The 12,500-nt window shown below is 43.4% G+C and overlaps 2 protein-coding genes and 1 long non-coding RNA gene across 4 annotated transcripts in view; 2 read left to right on the forward strand and 1 right to left on the reverse strand.

Moving 5' to 3' along the window:
• LOC138972959 (uncharacterized) overlaps positions 1–12,500 on the reverse strand; it is a 281,386-nt gene that overhangs the window by 73,396 nt on the left and 195,490 nt on the right. The gene's annotated exons all lie outside the window — the stretch shown is intronic.
• On the forward strand, positions 3,959–6,654 carry LOC138972207 (uncharacterized). Its single transcript, XM_070344944.1, has 3 exons — positions 3,959–4,133; positions 4,582–4,740; positions 5,732–6,654. Exons 2-3 carry the CDS (start codon positions 4,644–4,646, stop codon positions 6,034–6,036), a joined length of 402 nt encoding a protein of 133 aa, XP_070201045.1. The 5' UTR covers positions 3,959–4,133; positions 4,582–4,643; the 3' UTR covers positions 6,037–6,654.
• LOC138972209 (uncharacterized) overlaps positions 9,385–12,500 on the forward strand; it is a 33,114-nt gene continuing 29,998 nt past the window's right edge. For both annotated transcript variants that reach the window (XM_070344947.1, XM_070344946.1), the window contains exon 1: positions 9,385–9,734. In XM_070344947.1, the coding sequence (XP_070201048.1) occupies positions 9,644–9,734 (91 nt within the window). In that variant the 5' untranslated portion in view covers positions 9,385–9,643. The remainder of the gene's footprint in view (positions 9,735–12,500) is intronic.

The following is a 12,500-nucleotide window of genomic DNA, read 5'->3' on the forward strand; positions in this document are numbered from 1 at the left end:
ACCTGCTTCCCAAGTGCAGGCTGTACGTGCGACCCTGAGTCACATCAGTATCATGTTTCCGTGCCAGTGAACGCCACTGGGTCTACACAGTGGGAGCTCAGTGGTTACCTACACAGTGGTCAGGTGATCCAGTCAACGACAGGGGTGATCCCAGCGAAGCTGGAGGTATCCCACGAACGCATTTCATACCGATAATACATGATAAAGAAGGATTCTTTGTGCCCGGCTACGTGCTACAGTTGGAGATGGAAGTTCACCAAAAATTGGAACCATACTAACAAAAATACGGTGGGTGCAATAGTCGCCCCCATTTTTTGAGCAAACGCCACCCAACGCCGCTTTGGACGGGTAGAAATTCTGTACTTTCCAAGTATATTTGTGTGTGGTTGTTCGGGACTATGGATAAAGCTCCCGTGAGAAGATTAAGATTACGTCACGGTCAAAAGTCTTTGACGTCAATTAATGCATCATGACGTCATGCCTCCCTGTAGTCTTTTTCTCTCGCGCGGTGTGTGTGTGTGTGTGTTCATTTTGTGCACATGTGTTAGTGTGTGTGTGTGTGTGTGTGTGTGTGTGTGTGTGTGTGTGTGGGTGGGTGTGTGTGCGCGTGCATGAGTCTGTACTCGTGTGTGTGTGTGTGTGTGTGTGTGTGTGTGTGTGTGTGTGTGTAAGAAAGACTGAGAGAGAGGGAGAAAGAGTGTGTGTGTGTGTGTGTGTGTGCAGTGTGTGAATGTGTGTGTGCATGAGTTTGTGTGTATGTTTGTGTGTGTATGAGTGTGTATATGTGTTTGTTTGTAAATATGTGTGTGTCCGTCTGTCTATGTGCGTATTTGTTTGTTTGTTTGTTTGCTTAACGCCCAGCCGACCACGAAGGGCCATAATTATCAGGGCGGTGCTGCTTTGAGATATAACGTGCGCCACACACAAGGCAGAAGTCACAGCACAGGCTTCATGTCTCACCCAGTCACATTATTCTGACACCGGACCAACCAGTCCTAGCATGCACAAACCCCATAATGCCAGACGCCAGGCGGAGCAGCCAATAGATTGCCAATTTTAAAGTCTTAGGTATGACCCGGCCTGGGTTCAAACCCACGACCTCCCCATCACGGAGCGGACGCCTTACCACAAGGCCAACCGTGTATGTGCGTATACGTGTGTGTTTTGTGTGTCAGTACTGATTTGTGTGAGTCAATGTACGTGTGTGTGTGTGTGTGTGTGTGTGTGTGTGTGTGTGTGTGTGTGTGTGTGTGTGTGTGTGTGTGTGTGTTTAAGAGAGAAAGAGAGAGAGAGAAAGAGAGAGAGAGAGAGAGAGAGTGGGTGGGTGGGAGTGTGTTTGTGCGAGTGCGTAAGTGTATGTGTGTGTGTATGTGTGTTTGTTTGTAAAGGTGTGTATGTCCGTCTGTCTATATGTGCGTATGGGGGTGTGTTTTGTGTGTATGAAGTGTGTGTGAGAGACGGTGAGTGAGTGCGTGTGAGTGAGTGTGTATTTTTGTACGTGTGTAACTTGGTGTGTGTGTGTGTGTGTGTGTGTGTGTGTGTGTGTGTGTGTGTGTGTGTGTGTGTTCGTGTGTGCTTGAGAGAGAGAGAGAGAGAGAGAGAGAGAGAGAGAGAGAGAGAGAGAGAGAGAGAGAGAGAGAGAGAGAGAGAGAGAGAGAGAGAGAGGTTTGTCTTTCGCTGGGGTATGCAGTGCCTTGGCGTTGCACATCTACTTAATTTTGAGACTTACTTTTGAATGTTTGAGTATGGAGGGTGCATGACCGAGTTGTCGGTTCCTGAGCCGATATCTTCATGTTTATGTGCTGTACGGTCTAACGATTTCACTGTTCGAGGTTGGTAAACTTGACAACTGATCCTTATCCCCTGTTCACTGTGTTCTTAGTTACTTGGAATGCAAAATTCCGTAGAACTGACATTAAGCGTGAACGACATAAAGTCACAGATGACACTCCTAACAGCCATACGTATTGACCATGCAATCACCAAAGAATTCTGACACCATTTGACAAAACAAGGATTTTCTGAATACCCTCAGGTTTACAAAATGTGCAGGGTCTTTTATGTGCGATGACGCCTTCTGCTCGGTTAATTATAAGGTGAGCAGCCGGTTGCAAACGTGCGCGGACATAGACAATGAGGAGCGAAGAGTGCTCGTAAGATATTATCCACTTGCGGCTGTTGTCACTGTTGCCTGTATATCAGACTGCATAGGAGCAGGATTGGCAGAGAAACTGAGGAGCGTAGACTACTTGTAAGATGATCCACTTGTGGATGCATTCATTGTTGCCTGTATTTCAGACTGCACACGAACAGAATTGGCAGAGAAACTGATGAGCGTAGACTACTTGTGAGATGATCCACTTGTGGATGTATTCATTGTTGCCTGTATTTCAGACTGCACAGGAACAGTATTGGCAGGGAAACTGAGGAGCGTAGACTACTTGTAAGATGATCCACTTGTGGATGTATTCATTGTTGCCTGCATTTCAGACTGCACACGATTGACAAGAGAGAAAAGCACTCGTACTATCCTTCTTGCAAGCAGCGCAGAGACTGGCCTGAAAGGAGTCACCACTGGTATGATGATGATGATGTGTGTGTGTGTGTGTGTGTGTGTGTGTGTGTGTGTGTGTGTGTGTGTGCGTGTGTATGTGTGTGTGTGTGTGTGTGTGTGTGTGTGTGTGTTTGTGTGTGTAGGTGTGTGTGTGTGTGTGTGTGCGTGCGTGTGCGTGCGTGCGTGTCTGTCTGTCTGTGTCGGTGATATCAGGGGGTGAGTGGCGCGGGGGGGGGGGGGGGGGGGTGAGTGTGTGGGGGGGGGGGGTCGACGGAGGTGATGGGGTTCGGAGCATGTTAACTCACAGATCATAATTATTTGTTCTTTACTACTTCCAGAAGAAGTGTCAACAGATATCTCTTCCACAACTCAGCTTATCTCTTCCACAACTCGGCTTGTGCTCGAAGCGAATACTAATGGTGAGTCGTTGTCTCCGTCACTATATGGTTGTATGCGGGTTTTTTTTTTTGGTTGATTAAGTATTACAATTCATAGGAATATCTGCGTGCCATATTGTATACCAGCAAGAGGAGATATACGACGTATCAATCAATCAATCAATTTACCCGGAAAATAAATTACCTAACGGACTCACTAACTAACTAATTCGTCGGCATCCGTCGGTGCCGAAGGGGCCATGAAACTGCGCCTGAAAAAGTCATTTGGCGCTGGAACAGCTCCTGCTGTGGCTGTGCAGCACGATACGAGAGTGGCAGTCTCTGCCGCAGCGACCACACTTGTGAACAGTATCTGATGTTGTTACTGTACTGTTCCTTTGTTTGGTTTTGAGCCTTTGTGCTTCCGATGCTATAGTTTGAGCTTATCTTCCCCCTTGGCTAGACTTCTCTTCAGTTCCTGCCTCTAGCGGGCTCGATCTTGAGCAAGGTATTCCCAGCCGTTGATGTCCATGTCGAGGGCCTTCATGTCTCTTTTGCAGACATCTCTGTAGCAGAGTTGGGGGCATCCCTGCGCTCTCTTGCCTGATGCCAGCTCACCGTACAGTAGATCCTTGGGGATCCTGCCGTCTTCCATTCTGCGTACGTGACCAAGCCAACGGAGTCGGCGTTGCCGGAGCAGTGTGTACATGCTGGGCATGATAGCACGTTCCAGGACCTCGTTGTTGATTACCTGGTCTGACCAACTAACTAACTAACTTACTAAATTATTACATGTAATTAACTATCTCACTCACTCACTCACTCACTCACTCACTCACTCACTCACTCAATCACTCACTCAATCACTCAATCACTCACTCACTCACTCACTCACTCAATCACTCAATCACTCAATCACTCACTCACTCACTCACTCACTCACTCAATCACTCAATCACTCAATCACTCACCCAGTCGCTAACTCTTTCACCTACTAGTCACACGTGTACATTGTAAACGATGACCAGCAAGAAACCATGCACTGCTAACGGATCTTTTACCATTCGCAGAAGACGCAGGGACAGGTCTGGGAAGTCACGAGAGACTGTTGTTGCTCATCATTGGGGTGGTGTCGGTGGTGGCTGTCAGTGTCGTTCTCGTCCTGGTTGGCTTCGTCTGTCACCTGCGGAAAAGAGTTGACAGTAAGTAAACAATGAGAACGTGTGTGGCACAGTTATAGCGCTTGCCTCTCACGCTGGAGGCCGAGGATTCGAACCCGACCATTGGTGAATACACAAATCCGATTTTTCCGAGCGCTCTCCAGTTCACCCAGCTGGAAAAGGGTACCCGGCCCTCTATAGAGCCAGGAAAGTTAAATGCAGCGAGGGACACCGCCCGCATAAAGCTCGCCATGAACATCTCACTTCCCTACGATCAAAGATGGTTAATGAATTACCTTTACCTTACCTTCCTTTGACATATTGTATGATTGACTTTATTGTAATTCCCATCCGGAAGGATATTTGTGCAGTACGTGTTAGTAATAGACTGTCATTGTCCTTGTCATTTGCTCTTCAACACATGAAACAGACCAGTGTTCATAAATATGTATAGTTCAACATATTTACCACACCGGTTTATGTTTACCAGGTGTGTCGTCACGACTGCCCCCCACCCCTCACCGCGTCATACGTACAGCCGATAGCGGCGTGATGTTCCGTGTCCCGCCTGATGAACACCGTGACAGGGACTCGTTTGTCAGCGTACTGGGACATGACTATGCCGAGATTCCCTACACCGTCCATTCGAGTGAGTGTATACCTGTTTCTTTTTGTCATATGATCTTCTTCTTCTTCTTCTGCGTTCGTGGGCTGAAACTCCCACGTACACTCGTGTTTTTGCACGAGTGGAATTGTACGTGTATGACCGTTTTTACCCCGACATTTAGGCATTCATACGCCGCTTTCGGAGAAAGAATGCTGGGTATTTTCGTGTTTCTTTAACCCACCGAACTCTGACATGGATTACAGGATCTTTTCCGAGCGCACTTGGTCTTGTGCTTGCGTGTACACACGAAGAGGAATACGCCTCTAGCAGGTCTGCACATACGTTGACCTGGGAGATCGGACAAATCTCCACACTTAACCCACCAGGGGGCCGCGGCCGGGATTCGAACCCACGACATTCCGATTAAGAGGCCGACGTCTTACCACCCCGCCACAGCGACCGTCATGTCATATGATTTATTTGCAAGGCATCCTGTGTCATTGTACAGGGTCATGACTATGCTAAGCTGCCTGACGATGGCCGATAGCCACCCAAAAGAGATTATGCTGTTCATATGGACGCGCCTGTAAGCGTAGGCTATCTGTTTCCAGCAAAGTGAGGCTCCCTTGTTCTCTGCCATTCACACTATGTGCGTAAAGGGTCAGAACAATGCTAAGATTCCTGACGATGTCCATTCAAGTGAATGTATGCCTACGTTTATTCCTATCCTGTTACTGACATCATTGACAGGGACTCATTTCACTGTGACTAGTCTGAGTTCCTGATGCCTAGGGAATGTATAGCCAATATGAAGACACTTTTGATCTGGTACTGTGTTTGAAGTTCTGCAATTAAAAGAAAGAAGTGAAACTTAGAAAACAGATAAATGCCTTTCAGACATAAATAGTTATTGAACAAACATATATATGAATACAACAAATACATATAACACCATCGTTTGCTTTCGACCCTCGACCCATCCCTTCCTCAAAAGACACATACTTTCTGAGAATCATTGTATTTTCTGTCACAGCCCCAACGGACAACCGCCTGACACCTCGAGACTCCTTCCCTGTGTCAGACAGCAGCATGTCAGATGGCTGCCTGCATCACATCGCCTGTCCTTCGTCTGACAGCTCCCTGTCTGAAGACTACCTGCATCCCGTCGCCTCGGGTAGGCAAGCTGAGACAATCAGTACGACAAGACCACATGTTTCAAACACACAGGCTTCAGCGCACAACGCAGCGCGTCCAGGACAACCAGGGAAGGGTAGCGTGCATGGTGATGGTGAACGAATCGCTGAGTTGAAAGCTGAGTCCCCATATGCAAACATGTAACACCGATGCAGTGAGATGAGCGATGTATCAATGTGTGGGATTGATCTGATAAACAAAGGGAAGTAAGCACTATCAATGCAGACGACATGTGTAATAAAGGGAGTGTCAGTTATGTGGAAACAGTCTCCTGGCACCTGAGAGAATAACACGCATTGAACTAAACAAGCGACTTTGATCCTCGATGTTGTATGGGAATCAGTTTCTATGATGAATGGTTTGATTGAGTGTTTGATCGATCGACTGATTGATGGATTGGCTGGTTGATTGATTGGCTAGAAATATTCATTGAGTTTGTAATTGACTTACCACTGTAAACGTTTGATTGATTGATGTTTAGATTGTTTCATTCATTCATACATGTTTGACTGCATAATTGTGACTAATTTAGTGATAACATGCTTCGTTGGTGTTTTTAGTTGAGGTACTATACCTGTTACATGTAAACAATACTCACACGTAATTCCATTGATGGGCGATACGCATGGTGTATGCATTGCCATTGTTTGTGTGTTAGCACGTGCGCTATATTTTGTCATTTGTTCGTTTATTGATGCGTAGATGGATGGGCGGGCTTTGGATGATAAATGCCTTATTTGATTGATTGAGTAGGTGATTAAATATGTGCTTGATTATTTGACTGGTTGTTTACTTTTGATTGATTTCAAGCTCTCTACGACTTCCCTGAATTGCACTGCCATCACTATGAATAAAGTATATGTCACAGTGGAAAGTGGAATCCAGAGGAATCTGAGATTCCCCTACGGGAAAGTAGAATTCCAGTTTCCCCTCGAGGAAACTGGAATTCTACTTTCCTCTGGATTATTGCCAGATGAAACTGGAATTCCAGTTTCCTCTAGAAAAAACTGGAATTCAATCTCTAGGGGAAAGTAGAATTCTACTTTGCCCAGGTGGAAATTGGAATCAGACTTGAAAATTGCTTCATTTTGTGCCAGATTTTACTGAACTTTAGAACGTAGTCCTGCTGACCGACTCAGGTTTTTTCAGCATTTTACCCAAAACATATGTTTTTGCCTTGTGTATGTAGTGGACTCGACAATGCTGAATTGAAGAGTGTTGTGGACAGATGTCGTAACTATATTTTGTTTGTGATGGAAGAGTTAACCAAGTCAATTTAACGTTCATTCATAATTAATTGCACACACACTCACATCTTTAATTTAATCCTCATGGGGAAACTGGAATTCTACTTTCCCCTAGGGCAATCTCAGATTCCTCTGGATTCCACTTTCCACTGTGACATGTACATGTTTGTTACAAAAACGTGTGCGAGTGTTGTGGTGTAAACTACTGTATTATCGATAGTAAATGCATTCCATTTTGATCAGAATTAGCGGCAACACAAACAAATGAAGCAGCAGCAGCAGCTGTAGTAGTGACAGTAGAGGTAGTAGTGGCAGTAGAGGTAGTAGTAATAGTAGTAGCAGTAGTAGTAATAGAGAAAAAAACGTAGCCTTGGCATCAGCAACAGGAGCAGTATTTGTAGTAGCAGTCGGCAAAGGAAGCAAAGTACAACAATCGAAATACAATTACTTCCCACTGACCATCAAGTTTGGCAGACGATGCATTTCCATTGGCTCATAATACATTCACAGTGCGTGTGCATTTCAACAATTGACAAGTGTTACAATAGTTAAAGGGCTGTGTAAATTCACGAAAACATTTCTGTACGGTCACAAACTCATAATGTTATCTCTGCTAAAGTACAGAATGGCACAGTCCCCCCGGTGACAACAGCTGGCTCACCATCTCAGATGGGCTCAGGCTGTTACAAGGAATAAGAGCATCCCTCTGCTTGGACATATACCAACAATGAACATCCAGACTGCTTCCTGTTAATAATAACAATTGTGTGTATGAATTCTATGGATCCTCTCTGTCTCTCTCTTTCTTTCTCTCTTTCTCTATCTCTCTATCTGTCTCTTTCTCTATCTCTCTATCTGTCTCTTTCTCTATCTCTCTATCTGTCTCTATCTCTCTATCTGTCTCTTTCTCTATCTCTCTATCTGTCTCTTTCTCTATCTCTCTATCTGTCTCTTTCTCTATCTCTCTATCTGTCTCTTTCTCTATCTCTCTATCTGTCTCTTTCTCTATCTGTCTCTTTCTCTATCTCTTTGTCTCACTTTCTCTCTCTCTCTTTATCTCGCTATCCCTCTCTCTCTCACTCTGTCATCGTTCTAACACACACACACACGCTTACACACATGCATACACACACACACACACACACACACACACACAAATCGTTTCGATTTCCAGTCTGCCGTACACAGCTATTATTGTACATATGATATGGCCATCCCTCCACTTAAACACATACAACACTATAACATCAATCTGCGACATTAATTCTAAGAAAATTATAAGAATGAAGATGTTTGAATTTTTGTGTTGAAGTGAAGGGATGACCTTACCCCAGCTAAAAGCTTGCCAAGATTGCAGCAGGTTTTGAAGATACGGTTCACACGGGACGGATTGTACCCATACCAAATCATTACATGTATATTGGACGACTTGTAACCTTGAGCGATTATTGTCCGATTCATTGTTCTCCTCTGCCAACTCTTGTTGTGATTGTTGCTTGACATTAAAATCTACAAACGTATTGTTTTGAGGCAGACCGCTCAAGGAAATGTTTATGTCCGAATAAAACGCCACATTGATGTTGACAGCCAAAGCAACGAGACATTCGTTGATGTTAAGGTGGTATTGCCTGTAAAACTTTAGTCGATGCTGTTATAAACTCTAAGTTACTTTGCCGTTTTGCGTGAAGAAAATGTTTATTTGTCAGTGTACCCACTTGGTGATTATTGTTCTGCTAGCAATACGACTCCTACATTGCCATGGTTATTGTGAGTATTACTTGCATCATCATTTGTTTCTATCTTATGTGATACATCTCACTCTTTACTATTGTTTGCAGTCTTGGTATCTATTGCTAGATGCCAAGTTTTGTTTTTCTCTCTCAGTATCTGCTGATCCTTGTGGCAAGCAAAATGCGAAAAATCGTAACTTAGGTCAAAGATTTGATAATAATTGGAGAGGAAGTAACTGTTTAAACATGAAAGCTTACAAGCGTATTATTTGTATGATGTGCTTCTGGTTGTTTCGAAGAGCTACCAGATGCATGTTCTAGTTCTCAGGTTTTGGTGTGTGAGAGAGAAGTTGCAGCCGACATAAATTACTAAAGATATGATATACGTTGATAAATATAAAGTATGTCAACATGCAAGAACAATTGTCTGTGTGTGATGGCATGGCATGTGCACTCACACGTTTGTTTTGTGCAATCAACATACACCTTAACTTATCGATCCTTATTTCTTCTGTTTCATCAGGTGCGTTTTTCCACACGACATGTTTTCTTCACGAATTCGACGACGGAATAAATGCAACACTGCAATTCACCTTGATCAACAACTGTATCAACGAAAACACGTCCGTACACGTACTTATCTTAGTGACAAGACAAGACACATCTTCAACAATCCAGCATACTATTTGTCAAGTATTTCACGACGTAAATGGAACTTGCTTCCCATCCCCCGGGTGTACGTGCGAGCCTGGGTCACATCAGTATTCTGCGTCCATGCTGGTTGACGCCAAATTGTGGAAAATTAGTGGTACGCTGAAAAATGGCCAGGAGATCCAAGCACAGACAGGGGTGATAAACCAAACGTGTAAGTGCGTGGCCGATGTTGTGAGTTCCTGTGTGTGTGTGTGTGTGTGTGTGGGTGCGTGCGTGCGTGCGTGTGTGCGTCAGTGTGCGTGCGCGCGTGCGTACGTGCGTCTATGCGTGTGTGTGTGTGTGTGAGTGACGGATTTTGCACTGTCGATATACGAACTTTACTTCGTTTTCTGTCTCAAAAGCGTCAAAGCGTCGGCTATGAACTTATATGTGTGCACGTCCATAATACTAGGTTATGGCCAGAGGACATGAGCCCTTTGAACAAAAGTGTAAATAATCAAACCTGATCAGGGTCCGGTAATATGTAGCTAGTCATCGGTCGGCTGACCGTGAAACTGACGGTGGGTCGACGTTGAACCGCAAAAGTCAGTAATATGAGCGCGAACAACTGCCGGTCCAACTGAAAACAGTCGCCCGACTGCGGTTGGGCTTACAGGCACCTTTTTCGGTCGATCGACCGCAGTGTCTCTACTTGTTTTAACTTTCTGGGTCCGGTAATATGTAGCTAGTCATCGGTCGGCTGACCGTGAAACTGACGGTGGGTCGACGTTGAACCGCAAAAGTCAGTAATATGAGCGCGAACAACTGCCGGTCCAACTGAAAACAGTCGCCCGACTGCGGTTGGGCTTACAGGCACCTTTTTCGGTCGATCGACCGCAGTGTCTCTACTTGTTTTAACTTTCTGAGCGTGTTTTTAATCCAAACATATCATATCTATATGTTTTTAGAATCAGGAACCGACAAGGAATAAGATGAAAGTGTTTTTAAATTGATTCCGATAATTTAATTTTGATAATATTTTTTTTATATTTAATTTTCAGAGCTTGTTTTTAATTCAAATATAACATATTTATATGTTTTTTGAATCAGCAAATGATGGAGAATAAGATGAACGTAAATTTGGATCGTTTTCTAAAAACAATATTTTTTTTACATTTTTCAGATTTTTAATGATCAAATTTTCTCACCCTGTCCTTTACCACCCAAAAAAAATTAAAAAAATTTGAGTTTGGAAAAAAAAAGTTTAGGGTCGGCGCCGAAATTTAGATACCGGTACCGCCAAAACAGGACCGATGTTTACATCGGAAGTTGTAATGTTCTAAAAATACCACTGAGCGGCTGACTGTCTAGTCAGCCGACTGTCAGTGCTACCGCGCTGCACATATTACCCGTCAAAACACGGCCGGTCAGCAGACTGCAGTCAACTGACTTGACAGTCAGTCGACTGTGGTTGCTCGACCGTCCAAAATACGCTGTTCATATTACCGGACCCAGAGCGTGTTTTTAATCCAAACATATCATATCTATATGTTTTTAGAATCAGGAACCGACAAGGAATAAGATGAAAGTGTTTTTAAATTGATTCCGATAATTTAATTTTGATAATAATTTTTTTATATTTAATTTTCAGAGCTTGTTTTTAATTCAAATATAACATATTTATATGTTTTTGGAATCAGCAAATGATGGAGAATAAGATGAACGTAAATTTGGATCGTTTTCTAAAAACAATATTTTTTTTACATTTTTCAGATTTTTAATGATCAAATTTTCTCACCCTGTCTTTTACCACCCAAAATAAAAAATTAAAAAATTGAGTTTGGAAAAAAAAAAGTTTAGGGTCGGCGCCGAAATTTAGATACCGGTACTGCCAAAACAGGACCGATGTTTACATCAGAAGTTGTAATGTTCTAAAAATACCACTGAGCGGCTGACTGTCTAGTCAGCCGACTGTCAGTGCTACCGCGCTGCACATATTACCCGTCAAAACACGGCCGGTCAGCAGACTGCAGTCAACTGACTTGACAGTCAGTCGACTGTGGTTGCTCGACCGTCCAAAATACGCTGTTCATATTACCGGCCCCAGGCTTGTCCACATACAAAATACCTAGCTGTTTTCAATCAGATTTTCCAAAGAATGTTTTTTTGTTACAGCCGTTTGGCTGGAAATTAGTTAAATATCAAGTCTAGTGTTTTCAAGTAGATGGGGTCGACTGCGTGTTGTCAGTTATAGTGTTCTTTGCGTACATTACAGAAGAAAACAAAACCAAGTGAGATCGGAAAATCGTCTGCATTTATCGCCGATCATTGATATTTTTGAAAGATATATTGCTCAATTAATTAAGTTATAATCTAACATATAGCATGACTTCCCTTCTTTGTCTCTGTTATTCTAGTGAGAAAATATTCCGCGATATTTCTCCGTAGGCCTAACGTTCGGCCATGACCTAGGACAATAACTTGCGCAGCCGCAGAAACAAGAAAAAGGGAATAATTTATGTTATGAAAATGGTGACGTTTGACTGGAAGCCAAGCCAATTTGACCCCTTGATTCCGATCATGAACCTGCTGTTGATAATCTGGAAGGTCGTACCAGAGATACAGATCTATCCCTGGTCGTGCCGATTCATAGATTCAACCTATACACACTGCGACCACATCTGTGTTCAGATCGTCAAGCAATGGGTGGAATATTTTATTCTAAAGCCTTACGGCTCGTTTCGACAAGCATTAAACGGATGAAATTAACCACATACAGTTAATTTCTTCAGCAAACTGTAAACGGTGTAACTTATACATACAAAATAATGCAGTTGCTGTAAAGTGTGCGCGTTAGTACTTAAGATAAATCATTCTCCTTGAAGCGTTTATGGAAACGAAAGTAACCTACGACAAGGCTTTTTTCAATTCCATCTAAATCTGAAATAACTAAGTGTCATACTATTTTCTGTGTTTTTATTGGAAACATGTGTTCCAA

This window comes from Littorina saxatilis, linkage group LG8 (assembly GCF_037325665.1).
Source record: "Littorina saxatilis isolate snail1 linkage group LG8, US_GU_Lsax_2.0, whole genome shotgun sequence".
Taxonomy (NCBI): domain Eukaryota; kingdom Metazoa; phylum Mollusca; class Gastropoda; order Littorinimorpha; family Littorinidae; genus Littorina; species Littorina saxatilis.